General features: G+C 39.2%; 1 protein-coding gene across 1 annotated transcript in view; it reads left to right on the plus strand.

Annotated features, from left to right (window-relative positions):
- Positions 1–20,361, plus strand: part of WDR49 (WD repeat domain 49) — a 134,147-nt gene that overhangs the window by 99,459 nt on the left and 14,327 nt on the right. Inside the window, exons 15-18 of the mRNA XM_046003144.1 lie at positions 54–251; positions 3,820–4,001; positions 12,647–12,756; positions 15,147–15,320. Coding sequence (XP_045859100.1) covers positions 54–251; positions 3,820–4,001; positions 12,647–12,756; positions 15,147–15,320 — 664 coding nt within the window. The remainder of the gene's footprint in view (positions 1–53; positions 252–3,819; positions 4,002–12,646; positions 12,757–15,146; positions 15,321–20,361) is intronic.

Genomic DNA, 20,361 nt, shown 5'->3' on the forward strand with positions numbered 1-20,361 from the left:
GCAGTAATTTAATACTTGGACTTTTTAGAATTCTGGAATTTCTTTTCATTCAGGAATACTGTCTTAATTCCAGCAAGAGCAAAATCACACAGGCCCCAGCTCTGATACGATCGTTCCGACCTCATGAAGACCAGATAAGTTCCTTAGAGATGTGTAAGATGGGTGGCCACTTACTGATTATCTCCTCATCTGCAGATGGCAGCATTTGTGTGACTGATGTCTGTGGCGCTCCTCTCTGGATCTTTGGTCAGGTAGAAATATTGCTTCTTTATTATTCTAGTATTTACTTGACATTTAGTATGAACTTGGGTTGATTTCTATTTGAGTCTTGTCGGCTGTTAATGTTCATCAGTCATGAAAGAACTGACTTCCATTTCTGGAGCTGTAGCTCCAGGCGTCTCTTTTCCTGTTTACCATTAACCATGACAGTTCCATCAAGTGGAAGACTCTAGAGACATGGAAAGATGGCAGCTCTGTGCAGCTCAAAATATTTCAGGATTTCTGAGAAAACCTTGTCTTTAAAACGCCTTCAGTTTCAACGTCTAGTAAAAACACAGTGTGGATATAATTACCATTTTATTTTTAAGCAGGTAGAAGACAATGACTGTCAAGTAATAATCAAATACAGAAAATTTTAGAAAAAAAGCCTCTTCCTGTCTGATTTACTCCTCACCAAATAACAACAACTACTGAGCTTTGTCAGTAGTTGCTGAGTTTTTTCCTGTATGACTAGGGCTCTGTTCTTTGGTCTCCACATGAATTATCTCATGTAATCACAATTCCTCATCCCATGAGGGAGGAGCTCTTCATAATCACCATTTTACAAATGGGAAAATAGAGGCACAAAAGGTTTGAATCAATCTCCTGAGCTCACAGAAGCTATCAAGTAGTAGAGTTTAGCTTTTGAATCAAGCTGGCTCATTTCAGAGCTCATGCTTTTAACTCTTCTTCCCATGAAAGTAAGTTCCCATTTATAGCTGTCTATTAAGAGAAATGGAAATAGGGGGCATGGTAGAAAGGAAATATTCAGTATCTCGGATTTATTTTATTTTTTCCATTTGTTTTCATGGGGACTCTGTTCTTGCTCCCTTTGTGACTTGAGGGACAAAATATCAGTTTGATATGTTTCAGTCATTACTGTTGAGGCATAGTGGCATAAGGTCAGGCTTGTGGGATGAGGTTGGGCTGACACCTCACTTTCAGTCTGGCTGGTTGACTTGGTTCTATTTGGCAGACTCCATTTTCAGTCATGCCATGAGAACACAGCAACTATCTTCATTTTGGAAGACAAAGATTGATGTTGCTGCACTTTTGAATTGTTATTGATGATGTCCACCTGTTCTGAAAGAGTTTTATACAAGCCTATGGGACACAAATGGCTATGATAAATCAGAAAATAATCTGGGGTGGTGGGCCCATGATTGGCCGGGTAATATGGGAATCTCCAGGTAGCACTCAAGAGCTGTACAGTCTCTTCTGCTCTGTAAATAAGTCAAGGGCTAGACTTTTCTCAGTTGGGAAAAAGAGCCTCTGAGTGGTAATACCAATGCACACATGCACGTGTGTGTAGGTGTGTGGTGAATGAGGCAGAGGGCCGTCGCTGGCATTCTGAGCACAAGATGAGTTGGAAAGATGCTTCTGTAAGTGAAGAAGTTAATGTAATGCTGAATTGCTGTATGGCCATGCCTCTTGGGCTCTGGGGAGTTGAAGTGGAGGTTAGAATGACAGGTAAAGAAACAGCTTCATCAAGTGGTTGACATCTGGAAAGTAAGTTTCGTAGAGGAGACTGAGGCAAGAAATCACAGTGCTCTAGGTGTGGGTGCCATATTGTGCCCACCGCACAGTAGCTGCGGCTAAATTTTATTTTAATTAAGAAGCATGTGCCTTTAAAACTGTTCATTTTTATGCTTTTGATATTTGTCCTTAGCTGTTTTATAATGTCTTGTATTTTGAAGGATTCTAGACTCAAAAAGTCTGTGTGAAAATTGTTTGGTTTTCCCCCTTATGTTCAAGGCAGGAAAAGAGCTCCCAGAGCTGGGGTAGTCTTAGTAAAGGCGATAAACCTGTAGACAGCTGGGTTTTCTATTTTTTTTTTTTTTCTGCTTGAAGTCCCCCCAGCCAAGGACTCACTTTGATTAAGCCATCTTGATTATAGGTGCTGCTGGTCCCAGGGGGTCGGATTGGGGTGAGAGGAAGACAGAGGAGGGAGAAGGGAAGAGAATAAATTAGTAGATACTGGAAAATAGCAGTGGTGAATGTCCTTCTCATGGTTGTATAAGAAGAGACACTCATTTAGAGAAAGAACAGAAGGATATGGAAGGCAGATGGTGAGGAAGAAGGAGAAGAGACATAATTTGATCAGAAAATTTTTGCTGAACAAACCTGATGTGTACAGTGCGTGACTTTTCCCTTACATTTGAATGTTGTATTTGTTTAGTTGAATTAATTCTCATCTGGTAGTTATAAAAACTGGAGGAAATGCAATAAAGTATTTTAATTTCCTGCATTAAGACTTAATTTTCCAATCACACGCAGTCTGATTGAAGTATTTAAAATGTAGTGCCATGTGATTCAATATATTTCATGAATGAGGTTATTTTTTTAAATAACTAAACAATTTTTATAACATAGCTATGGATCTGAAGTTGGTTTTCAAGTTAGATTTTTTTAAAATTTAGAGTGTGGTATGTATATTTCTGGAGTTGGGAAAATGGGGGTGGAGATGATTTATCTGTGGAGATAGCCTTGTGCCAGGAAACTGTCAGATGATTATGCTATCAAAATAAATTAGTGATGCTTGCATGCATTCACTGCTCCTCTTCGCACACTGACCACAGTTGCGTTAGGCAGGGTGTGTGCATTGGCACCTCTCCTCCTAGTCCTGTGGGGGCCCATGTTGTGGGTTGTGCATACTCACCCAGTGTTTAAATTGTGACGTAGTAGCTCATATTTAAATAGTAAAGATTTCATATAAGCTCCAGATTTCCTGCTTCTCTTGAAAAGGAGCATGTCAGTCCCTGAGAATAACTGTAAAATGGGTTCTCTCCAATTCACCGTAGTTCCTACCTTTCCCTATTGCTAGTAATCGCTAGGGCTGAACTTCCTTTGCTATTTATCACCTTATAGGAGGCTTGATTTATTCATTGCCTCCATCTTCCTGGGTCCTGTAGGCATTTTCGTCTGTAGTCCCTTCTGACAAGATTAGCAGTTTATAGGCCAGTCAGATATCCTAGGGATGTCTGACTCCCTCATACCACACAGGCTGTATTCCCTCATCCATCCCTGTATGTATGATGGGAATTGACATAAGACAAGGACATTGGTTCTGTATCTCATATATAAAATAAAATGTCAATGAGAGCTTCTGCTAGATATTAAGTATTGTAGTCAAGTTTTGTGAAAACTATTACATAACATATTTTCAGTGAAATATCCTCAATGATTTGATTATTTTTTTCAACTTTTCTAAGAAGTTAGATGCAAAGAAGGTAGTTTTATGAAAAATTAACTGATAATTTTTAGCAAAAGTTATATTTTTAGTACATATATATCTTACTATTCAAGATTTTAAAGTGGGAATATCAATTTTTTGTAGTTCATTATCTTTTCAGAGAATCTGTGTTTCTTATGATACTACTTTCTACCTTAATTAAAGTTACATATATATATATCTCATCTCCCGTATAAAACTGTAAGGACTTTGAAGAACCATGTTTCATTTATTTTATTGTATGTACCCAGGACTTCAGTTAGTAGTATAGCACATAAATGTTCAAAGAAAATAAATGTCGTAAAAATAAAATAAGTCTCTTTTTCCAGGCAAAGCACGGGCAAATTGAAAACTGTTTTTCCCTTCCTAAAAGAGATACTATCTTAATGAAAAGTGAGATTCAAGAAGAAAGCAAAAGGGAAATTCCTATACTTTCTAAGGAGGAATCATGTTTAGACCTACCAGAACATTCTCTACTTGATAAGAAAAACAAAGATGAAACTGCATACAAGTAAGTAAATTTAAGTGTTACCTGGATGCCAACTGGAGTCCAGATAAGACCTAAAAAGATTGGGCCAGACTTCTCTCTGTGAACATGCAATGACTACTTCAAGGGTGTGTGTGAGGGATAATTTATATTATTGGGGTTATTATATCTAGTTCAGTTTCTTGCCTCCATTGAATTCTTTTTTTTTTTTAAGGTTTTATTTTTATTTGTCTGACACAGAGAGAGAGAGTGAGAGAGGGTACAAGCAGGGGGAGTGGGGGAGGGAGAAGCAGGCTTCTCGCTGAGCAGAAAGACTGATTCGTGGCTAGATCCCTGGACCCTGGGTTCATGATCTGAGTTGAAGGCAGATGCTTAATGATTGAGCCACCCAGGTGCCCCTCCACTGAATTCTTGATCTCTATTCAGGATCTTCTAGTCCTCTGTTTCTGTTCCATCATCAACCCAATTGTCCAAATTAGCCCCTTTTCTGAAAAACAATATAATCTATGTATGTATGTATGTATGTATGTATGTACAAGTGTATGAATGTATGTGTGTATCTATCTATCTCAAAATGTACATCAGATTTACTCCTGGTTTTGGTAAGGTGCACAGGGGTTTATATGACAAAAGTTCAAAGAGGTTAACTTTGAATATTAGACATGACTCTCTTTTGAAGTCTTCTTGTCTTTTCTTCATTGTAAATGAAGCCCTTTCCTTTCTTCATCCCATTCTGCTGGATCCCATTCTTTTATTCCTCTCTTTCTCCAATACCAGGCAGTTTCAATAGTTCTTTTCATTAACCCGTGCTTTCATAATTTTTTAGAAGATCTTATTTATTTATTTATTTGGGAGAGAGAACACGCACGTTGGGGATGGGATATAAGGGAGACAGAAGCAGAGTCTGTGCTGAGCATGGAGATCACCTGGCTCAATTCCAGGACCCTGAGATCACGAACCAAGACAAAATCAAGAGTCCTGCATTTACCTGATTGAGCTGCCCGGGCTCCCCTCTCATAATTTCATCTTTCATACTCAACAAATATTATTTTTGAGGATGATTTTATTCATTGTATGTTCTTTGATACAAGTGAAACATGTTTATCATGTACATAGTATTACTTTTGGGGGTTTATAGAAAAATTGCACAGAAAGTCCAGTGAAAGTGCATACCCTACTCCCATCCCACACAGTGTGTCCCATTAGTGTGATGAGTCTGTTACAATTTATGCACCAACACTGATACTTTATTATTAGCCAAAATGCGTAGTTTATATTAAGGAGGTTTGATGGAAGTTTCTCTCATGGCTACACTCAGAGACATCTGCATTGCTTGTTTATAAATTCACGCACCCCTGGCCAATCTCTTGTGGCTCAGCCCCACTAACTGAGATTACCTTTGGTGATACACATTGGTGTTTTCCTGTTACAGTCCCTCACAATGGCAGGCCTCTCCTCTTGTACAACTTCTGGGTCAACTTTGGCTTGGCTCGTAGGAAGCTCATACATTCTTACCACACCAGCTGCTGCCTGGCTGCCCTTCATTCCCTACTCACATGATAGCTGCCTTCACAGCTTTTTGCCTGTAGACTTTTCTAGGTGTTGATGAGTCATTGATCCATTCTGTCCCTGTAATGGTTACCCCAGGGGGGCATACACTAAACTCTGACTGGTCCCTGGGAGCGGAAGCTAGAACCCAGAGGAAGCTTACTTCCTCTCCCTGGGGCAGTGGGACACAATGCATACCTATAGCTCTCTCCTCTCTTATGGCATCTTTAGTCTGTTTCTATCCTAGAGTGCCAGCAGGTTGGTTGTAGAACTATCTCCTTGTCCTGCCCAAGGAATCCAGCACCTCACTCAGAAATATACTTTTGCTTTTCAATTAATAAATTATTTTGCTTTCAGACTTTTTGAACCTCTGCTGACAGGGAGATTAAAAAAAAATCCCCCTTTAAACATCCTGTTACACTAAATTACACTTTGGTATTTGTTCTTCCATTTCCTTGAATTATGGCTTGCTGAAATGTCAAGTGGCATTTTACTTTCAGGCAGAAGGATCTTTTCAATTTAGAAATATAGCATGACCAATCCTGTACAATCGCAGAATGCTGGGAATGGAAAGATTTTAGACATGATAAAAGGCCCCCACCCTGCCACCCAACTCAATTTAACAGATGAGGAACTAAAGTTACCCCAGGATAACACCGATAGAGCATTGTTTCTCTTCCTGTCACACTCCTAGCAGAGTGAAGGTAAATATCATCACAGTTTCTTGTTTAAGAGTATTTTAGTTAATAGACTAATTTCCTGTTCCTTATGACACACTTGATTATTCTTTTTTAAAATCAGCTTTTCCTTTGAAATTTCCAGTAGTAAGAAGCAAAGTTGCCTCTATTACGCTGCATTTTTTCAAGCAACAATACATCAAAAAATGCCTGTTATCTTTAAAATTTCTGCTTTATCTAATTCAGATGACTGGATTGAAATAATTTTAGGACTTTATGGTAAGCAGATAGTACAGAATAATGTCACTTTCGAATTACTGAACTAATTGAAAGAAGAAAGGCAAAAAAAGTATCCTCAGAATCTGTTTGGCAGGTAAATCCTTCACTTTTCCCAGGAACATGACCAGGATCCTCTATGGAAAACATTCCAGTGCAGTGTAATTGTCAGCTGGAAAATGTCCTCCATAGCCTCCATCCAAAACTAAGGAGACTACAGATGATTTTCTCCGTAAGAGAATATTATTCTCAAGGATGTGCCCTATTCCTAATCAGATTAGTAAATACAAGGAGAGAATCATGCCAGTTTTGCAAAAATATTTTTTAAAATACATGAAAGAATTTAAGGGAACTGAAGAGAGAAAAGCACAGCTGGTACGTCTGTGTGCAGGTGGGGGTATGTTCAGAGGGAGGCAAAACAGTAAGAAAGATGGAGATGAAAAAAGAAAAAGCCAATGGAACATGGAAGAAGCAGGAAAATAAGGGGAAAAATCAGACACTTGAAAGCTACATTCTCATCTTAACTCCTAAGATCCTCTCTCTAGGATAAAAATCTTGGCATATATTATCTTCTGCCTTATACATAAATAACAGGTTTCCATAGCACTTAAGGTATTGTGTAATATTATGTGTGAGAAGTGGGTAGGTGGTAAAATGTCATTTTCAATTTAAGTCCTGGGGAGATGAAGACAAATATAGAATTTAAGAGAGTAATATAAAGTCCTAATGCTAACTTAACAGTTGATACAGAGAAATGGATTTATTCCTTTCTTAGATTCTGCAGAAGTGAAAAAAAGGAAGAAATAAATGAAAGGGTAAAATAGGTGGGTAAAGTAGGCAAAAATAAGTAAAAACAAACAAACAAACAGTGGACATACATTTTTCTTCCTTCATAGCAATGTTTGATTTCTGGACTCATACAAGAGTTATAGGTAAAGTTATAGGTAGAAAAGTTATAGGTAAAATGAGTAGCTCAGACAATATAACTTGAGAGTATTTCTTTACTGCAAATAAATAAATAAATAAATACATGTTCTTTAGAAGTTTTGGATGTACAAATAAGCAAGAAGGAAAAAATGAAAAATCACCTGTTGCTGTTGCAAAACTTAGGTATTTCCAGTTCCAGGCAAATAAGCAAATAAACATACATCTTATGCAAATGAAGAGCAGCATACATAGTTTATAACCTGTTTTATCACACAAATAATACACAGGGAGTCCATTCCTGTGCAAATTAACAGGGGTGTCCACAGACCCCCCCACATCTGTAATGACACCCTAGGAACTTAGGAGTTTTATAACCATTTCCTTTCTGTCAAGCATTTAGGCTTGACAAATGTTATCTGGGAAAACATTTCTTTTTTCTTTTTTTTTTTTTTAAGATTTTATTTATTAATTTTGACAGAGAGAGATCACAAGTAGGCAGAGAGGCAGGCAGAGAGAGTGAGAGGGAAGCAGGCTCCCTTCAGTGCAGAGAGCCCGACGTGGGACTCGATCCCAGGACCCTGAGATCATGACCTGAGCCGAAGGCAGCGGCTTAAACCACTGAGCCACCCAGGCGCCGTGGGAAAACATTTCTTAAACACATTCATGCTTACATGTTAGAAGACCCAATGGCATTTGTAATTAGAATAAATCCTTCAAAAAGGAGTTGTGGAGTCCAAAGTTTCAAAGGCCTTTGGGTCATTGTGCTAAGTTGCTTTCCCCAGACCTGTGGGTTCCTCCACCAGCACTGCATAGAAATGGCGGCTGCCTCAGAACCAACACTGGATATTGTCAAGTCCTAAAACTGTGGCCATGGTATCTCATTATTGTTTTCGGTTGAAGTTTTTGATTATTTGTAAGAATGAACTTTTTTCCCCACATGTTTATTAACCTTTAACAATTTGATAATGAACTTGAAAGAGGCATTAGACTCGACTGATTCCTGTCACATCCTTCAGAGAAGCACATTATGGACTCTTCTTGAATAATTCCTATGGGAGGCACTCACCATCTTAAAGAAGGCCTTCTCTGTTACTGAACCAGTTTTTATTATAGAATGACTCTAAAGTTAAGTCAAATCTATTCACGTGTAGACCTCTGTCTCATTGACCTTCATTCTTATTCTAGGGCAGCAAAGAACAAGTCTACTCTACCTTCTGTTTCTAACACTTTTCACTTTGGCTGCCATTTCAAAAGTGAGGAAAGGGTTAATTATCAGAAACCAGGATAAAAGAATCAGATGGGAAATGAACCAAATTTCCATTAGTTACTCAGTAAGTTTGTATAAGACAGAAGGCACACTTAAAATTGATGTTTCTTAGACGTGAGAAATTATTATGATGTTCTAAATTCTTTATTATGGTTAGGAAGGAGTTGATATTTAATATTATTTATATGCTGTTGATTACCTAATTAGCCTGCCAGTAGATCTTCTTTGAGAAATTAAATTAGAAAATTTATGGACAGCTATAAGAAAAAATACACAAAACATTAAAATCGCATTTTAAATTAGGCCTTATATGACATAAAACACTTGGAGGATTGACAGTCTACTTTTGCCAACAATCTGTGGCAATAATCATCCTTTGCCCATATAGAACGAATGAAAGCAAATGAAAGTCTACACAATTTTTATTTATTTGTTTATTTATTTAATTTTTTTAAAGATTTTAAAAATTTATTTCAAATAGAGAGAGATCACAAGTAAGGAGAGCAGCAGGCAGAGGTGGGGGGAAGTAGGCTCCTGACTGAGCAGAGAGCCCAATGCGGGGCTCAATCCCAGGACCCTGAGATCATGACCTGAGCTGAAGGCAGAGGCTTAACCCTCTGAGCCACCCAGGGGCTCCAAAAGCCCACACAATTTTTAAAACTTAAGTCTTAAAAAGGCTAGTACAGCAAATTATGATTTTTGAAAGTACCACATCTCCTTATTTTTTGTCTCATAATTTTGAGAGTTCCCAAGAGTGCTAGGGCTGGCCATAGAGGTGATGGAACTCCCTACTTTGAGTGGAACATATTTTCTTATTCTTGCTTAAAGTGCTAGTAGGCAATACTTACTGAGCTCCTGCCATATTCCAGGCACTGCTCTAAAGTCTTTATGTGCTTAACTCATTTAATTGTCCCTGTAATCATTGGCAATGGTTATAATTATTATCCCCATCTCACAACAAGGAGAGAAGAAGTTAAGTCATTTGCCCAGGGTCAACCCACCAGCAAGAGGGGAACCAGAGATCCCAAAGCAGGCTTTCTGGCTCCAGAGCCAGTGCTCTTTGCCACCACTCCATACCACCTGCACAACAAGTATCATGTGACAATATGGAAAATTCATTGGTTTCTGAGTCAAGTGATTGGTTTGTCAAGTGCCTGCTATGCATAAGCCACTACTCTAGGTACTTTGCTTTCCTTTAATGCCTGGTAGGGCGCTTAGGGATTTGTCACATGTCATTCTTCCCTTTTATATCCTGAACCAAGAGATGGGAGATCTGGTAGAGCCTTTCTTTCTCATAGAATTGATGGCAAGGCTGCCAGAGACCACAGTAGGCCCTCTTCTGGTGTCACCATGCAAGACCTTTTGGCCGAGTTTTAACTCTAAGCCCTTTATTACATTATTCTGCATTTTTATCTTCGTCCATTAGGAATTGGGGGAATATTCACCTCTTTCCAGTTGTGTGTGCATTTTCATAGTAACAATTCCCCCAAATGTCAGATGTCTACAGCAAGGAAACAATAAGTTGGACTTTGAATATGAAGTTGATCTTGCTGGCTAGTGGTTCATAGAACTGTCCTGTGGTGAGAGCTTTGTCACTATGGCTGTCCTTCCCTGGCAGTCATCTCTGTAGTACAGTTTAGTGTGGTTCCCAGGAGAGTCTCTCCAACCTTAACCCTGCCCCTTTCCCTCTGTATTTAACTCTTCAGTGGAGATAGGCAAGGTGGATTTAGTATCACCGGATGAGAGAGCCAGGAAGGAAATGGCCTAAAAGCAGGAAAGAGTTCAGAGTGTCCTGGGAAAATAAAGGTCTAGTGTTATCTAATCCAAAGGTAGACCTCCCTACTTCTAGGCCTCCCTCAACAGTTTGTACCTCAGTTTATAACAATAATACTTTTTTGGGGGGAAAATAGTATTAACCTAACCTGTACTACACTCTACCTTTCCTGTACCTACCACCAACTTCTTATTGTTACAGATTCTCTTACTATCTTAAAATAACTCTCTAAAAATGCCATCACAGTGGTTTTCCAAGCCCAGGTAGTGGCCATATAATATGTTCTGATTCATGAGGGATTACACATTGTGAAGGAGGCAGTCCAGTGCGCTTCGGGGGAAAAAAATGCCAACAGCTTCAGTCTTTGGATGACAAAGATTTCCTTTTAAAAAAGTCCATAATTCCAAATAATTAATTTATGTAAATACTTCACCCAATCAAGGAAATAGAGCTTAACTTCCATGGTCATCACCCCCGCCCCCGTTAACTATAGGCTGTGCCTGGAAACTTGCTTCCAGATAGTAGTATATGGAAAGGAAAGGAAAGTAACTTTACAGGGCAGAAACTTGGCAAACACAGCCTTGGCCAATGGTAAGGTTAACATCAACAGTGATAAGACAGGTTGATAACATGTACCCTTGGTAAGATATAATGAGAACAGCATTCATCTCTGTTGACTTCCTCCCACCAACCCATAACCCCCATCTAACCCTAAGAAAAACATCAGATAAACACAAATAGAAGGGCATTCTACAAAATATCTTTCAAGTATTCCTCAAAACTGTCAAGGTCATAAAAAATAAGGAAAGTCTAAGAAACTGTTATAGAGCAGAGGAAGCTAAGGAGTCAGAAATCTAAATATAATGTGATTTCTTGGGACAGAAAAAGGAGATTAGGAAAAAATTAGGAAAATCCTAATAAAATATTGAGTTCAGTTAATAATCATGTACCAATATTGGCTTCTTAGTTGTGATAACTGGTAATATAACATGTTAACTAGAGGGACAGCTGGGTGAGGGATATACCAGGACTCTGTGCTCTGCTATCTTCACAACTTTTCTGTATATCTAAAATAACTCTAAAATGAAAAGTTTATTTATGTATAAAAAAGCAATCAATAAATTGCTACTTAAAGCTATATAAATAACACACAATACTAACTTTGAGATACATAGACTTAATTTCACTTGTACTGATATTTTAAACTCTTGAATTTGGGAAATACAGTCCAAATAGAGCAGAGGGAAAGAAAGGAGGGAAATGAACATTTATTGAATAGTGTTATTTATTAGGCACATTGCCAAACAGCCACCCATCTCCTCTCCTTTGAAACCACAGTGAGTATCTCATTGTGTAGAGCAGGAAATTGGGGCTATGAGTATAGGAAACCTCTCGGAAGTTCTCCAGCTACTCAGGAACTGCGAATAAAAGTTAGGGGGAGATCAGTCAGCAGGAGGGCTAACAGATGCCAGGAAGGGAGGTATGCCCCAGGGTTCCCAGTAATTGTGTGAAAAATGGGTGTGTTTTCTGACCTGAAGCCTCCAAGAGAATAATAACGATCTTGGGCAATAAAACTTGTTACTGTTGAGGTAGAGGTCTATATGGTGAATGTTATATGTAATTGAGACCATTTCCTGTTTTCTGACAACTATGTAATGATTTCTCTTCCTCTGTTTTATTGATAACACTTTTTCCATGGATTCAAGCTGATCTAAATTTTCCTATAGATTCATAAGACAAGCCTCAAAAATACTGAACTTTTTTTGCATTTTGGATACCACACACACTCGGTACATACCAGTGTGGATACCTACCTCCAGTTAGCCCATATAATTTATACACAGGGCAAGAGTAGTGTGTGCTTCTGTGAAATTTTCTTCTGTGTAATTTTTTTCTCTGACCTTCCAGGTGCTATGGGAATCTTTGCTTAACTAGCCTCTTGGCCTCTCTGGCTCCTACCTTTTTATCTCATCACCTGGGCTAGCAGCCATTTTATTCAAAGATATGACTTGATTAGTATAAACAAATGTCATCACTTAGGTCCACAGTATAGAGGGATTTTTTGTTTGGTTCGGGTTTTTTTGTTTGTTTGTTTTGCTTATTTTCTTTTGTCAAAGTAAGATATGTATTTAAAGCCTGAAAGTGCCTATTCATCCTTTGTGGTTGACATTTTATTTTATCATGTATTATTTTCTTCCAGTGTCAGACCTTCAGAAATCATAAATTTAGGTATAAAATATAAGGAACGAAATATCTTTATGGAAAAAACATGTAACCTTTACAATGGTAAAGTTATGCAAAAATCATCCAGTAAGTAATCACTCTTGACATATTTTAATCGTGTTATTATTTTATAGATTGGTATGAATATGACAAATAGCTGTTCTGTGTGCCTGGAATGCTGGTACTCCTTAATAAATGGGAAGGGAAAATCCTGTGATCTCTGTTTGACAAAGGAGGAAAGTGAGTCTCAGAGACATCAGTGATTTGTCCAAGGCTGCACAGCATATAAATGACAGAGTGGAAGGTCTAAGCCAGAAAACACCCATAAATTGTCCATTATAGTTTCCAAAATAGGGTTGGCACAGAATGTCAATTCTCTCCCATAAGTGTTTAAGAGAAGGAAATGAATACAAGCTCTTTTTGCTCTAAGAAGCCCAGTATGAGTTTAGTTTGGGCTAACCAGAGGAAGAATTATAAAAAAAGATAATTGAAACCAAAGAAATATCAGACTGAAGGGTATTGTTTAGTGGTGTAGTAATAGGGACACCTGGGGGGGCGCCTGGGTGGCTCAGCGGGTTAAAGCCTCTGCCTTCAGCTCAGGTCATGATCCCGGGGTGCTGGGATCGAGCCCCGCATCGGGCTCTCTGCTTAGCTGGGAGCCTGCTTCCTCCTCTCTCTCTGCCTGCCTCTCTGCCTACTTGTAATCTCTATCTGTCAAATAAATAAATCTTAAAAAAAAAAAAAAATAGGGACACCTGGGTGCCTCAGTCGGTTAAGCATCTGACTCTAGGTTTCAGCTCAGGTCATGATCTCAGGGTCATGAGATTCAGCCCTGAGTCAGGCTCAATGGGAATCTTCATGGGAATGTTCTTCCTCTGCCCCTCCACACACACACTCTGTCTCTCAAATAAATGAATCTTTAAAAAGAGAAGTGTAGGGGCGCCTGGGTGGCTCAGTGGGTTAAGTCTCTGCCTTCCGCTCAGGTCATGATCTCAGGGTCCTGGGATCGAGTCCCGCGTCAGGCTCTTTGCTTCCTCCTCTCTCTCTGCCTGCCTCTCTGCCTACTTGTGATCTCTGTCAAATGAATAAATAAAATCTTTAAAAAAATAAAAAGAGAAGTGTAGTGAGAATAATTTCCAAAACTCCATCATAGGGAAATATTTCACTCACTGCCAATCCTGTGTAAACTTATGTCCAAGGGATATTTGTAATTTCATAGAATAGATACGTTAATTATAGAATTTCTACTGAAATTTTGCTGTCAAATGTACACCATTATTTAATATTCAGTGCACATTTATAATCTAGCCTACTCTGTAGGTCTTTTTGCCAGGGTCACATGAGATAATATGTGTAAAGTACTTGCAACAGTGACTGGCATATTATGGAAACTTGATCCAATTACTAATTACTCATGTTACTGTTATTATTATTACTATTACACCTTGGAGTATGACCTTTGGAGTGAAACATACTTGAGCTTAAGTCCAAGGTCTACTATTTACTAGGTAGGCAAATTCAGGCAAGTTATTAAAGTATCCTGAGCTTCGATTTCCTCATCTGTCATAAGGGCAGAATGACACTTTACAGGTTGTGAAGATTTCTCTTTTGGTTTGACATAACACGTTGATTCTTAAACTATGTCCCATGGCTGGCAGCATGAGCATCACCTGGAACTTAGAAATGTACATCCTGGGGCCCCATCCCTACCCTACTAAATCAGAAATGGGAGGGATATATAGCCGCTAATGCTTTAACAAACCCTCCAGGTGACTGCAAGGCCTGGTTACATTTGAGAACCGCGGACAGCACATGACTTGTCCCATAGCAAGTGCTGACTATGTATTGGTTCATTTTCCTTAGATATTGAGCCACCACAATGACAAAAGCACAGTTCCTACCTTTGCAGGACTAACAGTCAAACAAACCTAAAATCACATCTTGAGTGAAGCTTTTTCCGTTTTACCCCGTAAAGCAAAAAGAAAACTTTTTCCCATTGTCCAAGACTTTGCTTTTATGTGCATGACTAAAGGAGCTTTCCTTTCCATCATCTCACTGTGTGCATCTTCGACACAATAGCACAGCTCTGGTTTACACGTTAGCAAAATTATAAAGTATCTGCAAATTCAAAATTTCAGGTATGTTATAAAACGCTAAAAACAAGATTCCATCTTACAAAAGATGCAGTTTCCAGGTAGATAAAAGAGAAACTGGAGATTCCCCCAAACTGCAGAACACACAGTTTCAAGGGAAAATAGCAAAAGAACACAAAAAATAAACAAAAGGGGAGCCTCGAGCTCCTTTTGGTCCCTTTGAATCAAAGGGCTGCGGATTTATCATGAACAGCTGTGTTTATAGGGTTTGCTGATCGCTGCAGCTGTAGCAGCTGAGTAACAGGAAGGTTAGATTTTCAGAAGTTAACTTGGAAATGTGCTAGCTCCTTCTGAGGAATTAATGACACTGTATTTTGTTCCTAGCCTCCCCTAAAACCTGCTGTTACGAAGGTGCATTTAGGTCGTTAAGCATCGGAGCCCTGAAAGAGCTGCCCGAAGTGAAGAAACCAGCTTTTCTTCTGGACCCGGAGAAATACTTCAGGGAAAAGCCAGAGGAGGAGCGTTCCCAAATTCCAGAGCCTCCGTTGCTCTCTGAAAGTAAGTCCTCAGCCGCCATCCTCTGCAGGACTCTCTCCCTATTAAACTCAACCACTCAAAAAAAAACCAGTCGGAGAGCATGGAAGTAACATGTTTGCCTTGTAGGTTGCCGTGAAAGGAAGCGTGGTTTGACTGTTAAGATTTATGGCTCAGCTGCTGATCTGTGCTCTCAAAAAGGGCAGCCAACAGGCTGGGATACATTAAAAGAATATTTTTATTTTGTCACTTTTCTGAAGTCAGAATGCCATGAATATATATTACAAGCCTGCCCTGGATGAGAACCCCTTCCCCCAGATAATCTCCATTTTCAAAACCGATACCAGCGACAGAGCTATCCTAAGGCTGCTTGAGAACAGAGTCTCTGACGATCTGGTTTTTGCTCTTTGCGGATGGAATACTATAAATAGAGGCTACTTAATGCACATTGTATTAGAGACTTCCAGCTGCAGTGCTGGGCTTAGATAATGAAAGGACAAGAAAGCTTCTTTCAGAAAAATAGAAGTGCACGATCTCTGAAGATTCAGGAACAAGGTGTGCAAAAGAATGCTCTCTTTTTCGGATGGTTAGAGCCTTCCAAGTTGCTCGGAATTTGAAGAACAGTTTCTGTGCAGAAATCCTACCCGCATGGAGAGGCCCTAAGGGGGTGCAGGAAACACAACCTGAATCTCGGTGACGCACTCAGAGAGCATATGGACACTGCAGGGAACTCATTTAAAATAATTAATGAAAAGCACATATTTCCAACTTGTCACAGTCAAAAGATCAGAACTAAACTCGAACCATCTGAGATCTGTGGTTTCTAAACTTTTCAAATCCTCTGAGATGAGAGTTTAGCATCATCCTTGAGAAAGGATAACCCTTGTAGGGGGGATGCATTTCTCTCTGTCCACACTGGAGGACGTGTTAGCCCCTTGTCTTCGCTGGGTTCCCTATGGGAAAGAAGAACAGCTGGCCAACTTTTTTTTTCTTTTTTTTTGAAATTCCACTTGTGTGCAAGGTACAGCTGTCATTCCTCATTGCCATAGTTTCCAGTCTAATTATTATCAGCTTCCTTTTGCTTTTACTCAAGAGTTTTTCTTTTCTAAACTTATAATCACTTATCTGGTCTCTCGAGGTTCATCTAATGGTTTCTGCTTATTTCTTTTAAAACCATGAATCCCTAAACTTCGGGGCTCTACATAACCATTTGTGCATCTGACAGGGCTTTCAGTCTATCACCCGGTACCCCCCTAATCTCAGGAGGATTCATCTTTTAAGAATAAACATGGGAGGTACTTATCCTCTTGAGTCACAGACAGAAGAGAATGTGGGGAACAGACAGTAAGAAAAGATCCACAGAAGAAGGACAAAGTATAAAGACAGTAGAGACATAGGAGCGCCTGGGTGGCTCAGCTGGTTGAGCGTCTGCCTTCAGCTCAGGTTGTGATCTCGGGTGGGGTCCTGGGGTGGAGCCCCTTGTCAGGCTCTCTGCTCAGGGGGGAGCCTGCTTCTTCCTCTCCCTCTGCCCCTTCTCACCCCTTTCTTTCTCGTTCTTTCAAATAAATAGAATCTTAAAAAAAAAAGGACAGTAGAGACATAGGACATTTACAGGGGAGGAAACCAAGATGGAGTAATCAGAACTGAGGGAAGAGGAATAGAAGACAGGGAGTATGCAGAATCTGGGGAGCAAGAAAGCGGGAGAGGTCAACAGTGAGGGCAGCAAACACCTCTCCTCACAGTGCAAGCTCCCGCACTCCTGTAAGGAGCCTTGTATGGTCTGCAGCAAGAGAATCCTTCCCTGTGTGTAGGTGGATGTGTGTGGGGAAGTGGGGAGTAGATGGCTGAAGAGACATACCTAAAATACCGTAATACATTTTCAAAGAATTTTTTTTCTCCTGGATTTTGCAATATATTTTTTTCCTGCAATTTCCACAGTTGTTTTTTTTTTTTTAAGATTTTATTTATTTATTTGACGGACAGAGATCACAAATAGGCAGAGAAGCAGGCAGAGAAAAAGGGGGAAGCAAGCTTCCTGTTGAGCAGAGAGAGCCTGATGCGGGGCTCTATCCCAGGACCCTGAGATCATGACCTGAGCCGAAGGCAGAGGCTTAAACCACTGAGCCACCCAGGTAATCCACAGGTTTTTTTTTTTTAAGATGTTTTACTTCCTTTTTAAAATTTTTCTTCTTCAACTTCTTATCCTTTGCTCTCCTTTCAGTATTTCCAGTTACCTGCCTTCTCTGCAAATGAAAATAGTTCTTTTTTTCTTAAAGTTCCATCAGTGTAAGGGAGAGACAGTTGCAGACTTTGAGGACAATGGAATGCATGACATGTGACACCATGTTCTATGGACACACCAAGGGAGAAGCCAGACCAACTGTGGCTGGGGCTTAAGAAGCAGTGCCAAGTGCTTAGGATGGGCAGGAGTCCACAGGGTGAAGGAGGAGGAAAAGAAGTCAAGATCAAGGAAATAGTGTAAGAAAAGGCACATCGGGGATGAAGTAGGGCAGAAATCTATGTGATTCCAAGGTGGCTGCACTGGGAGACATTAAGTAAGTGAGTCTGACACACATGAGTACAGTTGGGTTTAGAATGTGTTGAGTTTGAGGTACTGGTGTGCTTTTTAGAAATTAAGGTCTTGAGGATGACAGAGGACTGTGACAGGTTTTGTATGATATCCTATCCTGTTCAACTAGCAGATAACTGCAATGATGTTTGCTCACTTATGTGTTTAGCCTTTCCTTTCCTTTCCTTTTTTTTTTTTTTAATATTTCTTTTATTTATTTACTTGAGAGAGAGAAAGAGGGAGAAAGAGAGCATGAGCAGGAAGAGCAGCAAAGTGAGAAGGAGACACTGACTCGCTGCTGAGCAAGGAGCCTGATGTGGGGCTCGATCCCTGGATGCCAGGATCATGACCTGAGATGAAGGCAGAGGCCTAACCATCTGCCCCTATCTTTAGCCTTTTCTGAGGTAGATACTGAATGCCTCTGTGCACAGGCTGGTTCTCTGTGCTGGATGCTGGAGACAAAGATTTAGCATGTAGAGGCCCAGCCTTCAGAGATCTGGAAGACTAGTTGGCAAATAGGTGAGGAAATGAATAATTACGTTTTATACCAAGGGCTGTGATAGAGATATGCACTGGCTTCCATGGGACCACATGGAGATTCATAGATTTTTTTTCGGAGAAACCTGGTTAGGTCAAGCTAGATACTAAAAGTCAAGTGCACTTAGCCAGGAAAGAAAAAAAGGGGGATGATATTTCTGGCAAAGGAGTAGCTTAGGAAAATGTACGGTAGTATGAGTAAGGAGTGCTAAGTGAGCTACGCATAGTTCCAAGTGGCTAGTTCTAGAAGGGGCATGGCAGAATTAAGGCTAAATAGGTAAATGAGGGCCAGATCATGGAGCACCTAGTGTACTATGCTAAAGACCTTGGCATTTGTTTTATCAGAAAGGAGGACCCATTGGCATGCTTCAGTCAAGTATTTTGAATTATTCCATTTCATCTCTCCTATTAATTCTTCTGTTTTTGTATCTCTTTGTATTACTCTTTTAGTGATTTCTCCAGAGTTTACAATACTCTATTCTGTTCTCTTTATTCCTTCTTGTAATAGTAAGCTTCTACTGAGATTATTTTTCTTCAGCCTGAAGAATGTCCTGCTGTATTTCTTATAATGTGGATCGGCTGGTGAGTAATTTCCCCAGCTTTTATGTGTCTGAAAAATGCACTTGTTTCATTTTGGCTTTGGAAGGATATTGTCACTGGGTTTAAAACTCCAAATAGTAGTGTTGGGTTTTTGTTGTTGTTGTTGTTGCTTTTTTCCCTTTCTGCTTTTTAAAGATAGTGTCCCATTTTTTCCTTGCTCCCATAATTCCTGTTTAAAATTCAGCTCTTAATATTATTGTGGCTTCTTTGAATGTAGTATCTTTTTTTTAAAAAATCTGGCTTCTTTAAAGATTTTTCTCTTTATCTTTAGTTTTGAGCAGTTTGATCATGATGGATATAAATACACACTTCTCAGTCTTTATATTATTTGGGGTTGATAGGAATTCTCAACTAAATCTTTTTTCAATTTTGGGCAATTCTCAGCCATTATCATTTTGAATATTGTTTCTTTCTAATTCTAAATCTCCTGTCCTTCTGGGATTGCAAATTTGCATATGTTAGACATTCTTTACATCATAAATGTAAATGTTTCTTACATTCTTCTCTTCTGTCCATTTTATTTTCTTCCCTGGGATTTATTTTGGGTACTTTATATTGACTAGTCTTTGCTTTGCATTCACTAACCCTGTCTTTGCCTGTCTGCTCTTAAACTCATGTGATCAGTTCCCAATTTCAGATTTCACATGTACATTTTCTTCAGTTCTAGGATGCCATTTGAAACCCTTTTTATGTAGATTCTAATTCTCAGTTGAAATTACTCATGTTCTCATCCATTTTGTCAAAATTTTCTGTTTTAATACATTTATAACAGTAATTCCAAAGCTTTGGCTTGCTAACATCAATATCTGAATGATCTTGGGATCTGGTTCTGTATTGTCTATTTTTTCCTCATGGTTTTCCTTCTTCTTTACAAGTCTTATAATTTTTGTACATTTTTAAAAATCGTATGACAGAAATTATGTATGTCTGGTCTATAGATACTAAAATTAATGTTATTTTCTCCCAGAGATAGTTTACCGTTTCCTTAATTGGGCAGAGAACCTGAAGGACAGATCACACTAATTCTATTAGGAATTGAGCTCGGTCAATGCTTGGTTAAAGCTTTAGTTAGATTTAGTCCATTTCTGATTTCAAATGTCTGTTTTAAGCTTCTTCTTTTATTGGTATATTGTCTCCTAAGTACTGCAAGTTTACAGGGAATATTACTTTGCCTCTCCAGTCCAATCCACAGTCTCTATCACCCTAGCATTCAGAAAATATCTGTAGTGAATACTGGCCATAATTATGGAGTTTCTCTAGATTCCAGCATATCACACCAACCCACAGTCATCAAAACTCTTCTGATTTTACATCCCCTGAGAAAGGTCTCTTTGTCTATGACAATCCTGTTCCTTAGCA

Source organism: Meles meles, chromosome 4 (assembly GCF_922984935.1).
Source record: "Meles meles chromosome 4, mMelMel3.1 paternal haplotype, whole genome shotgun sequence".
NCBI classification, from domain to species: domain Eukaryota; kingdom Metazoa; phylum Chordata; class Mammalia; order Carnivora; family Mustelidae; genus Meles; species Meles meles.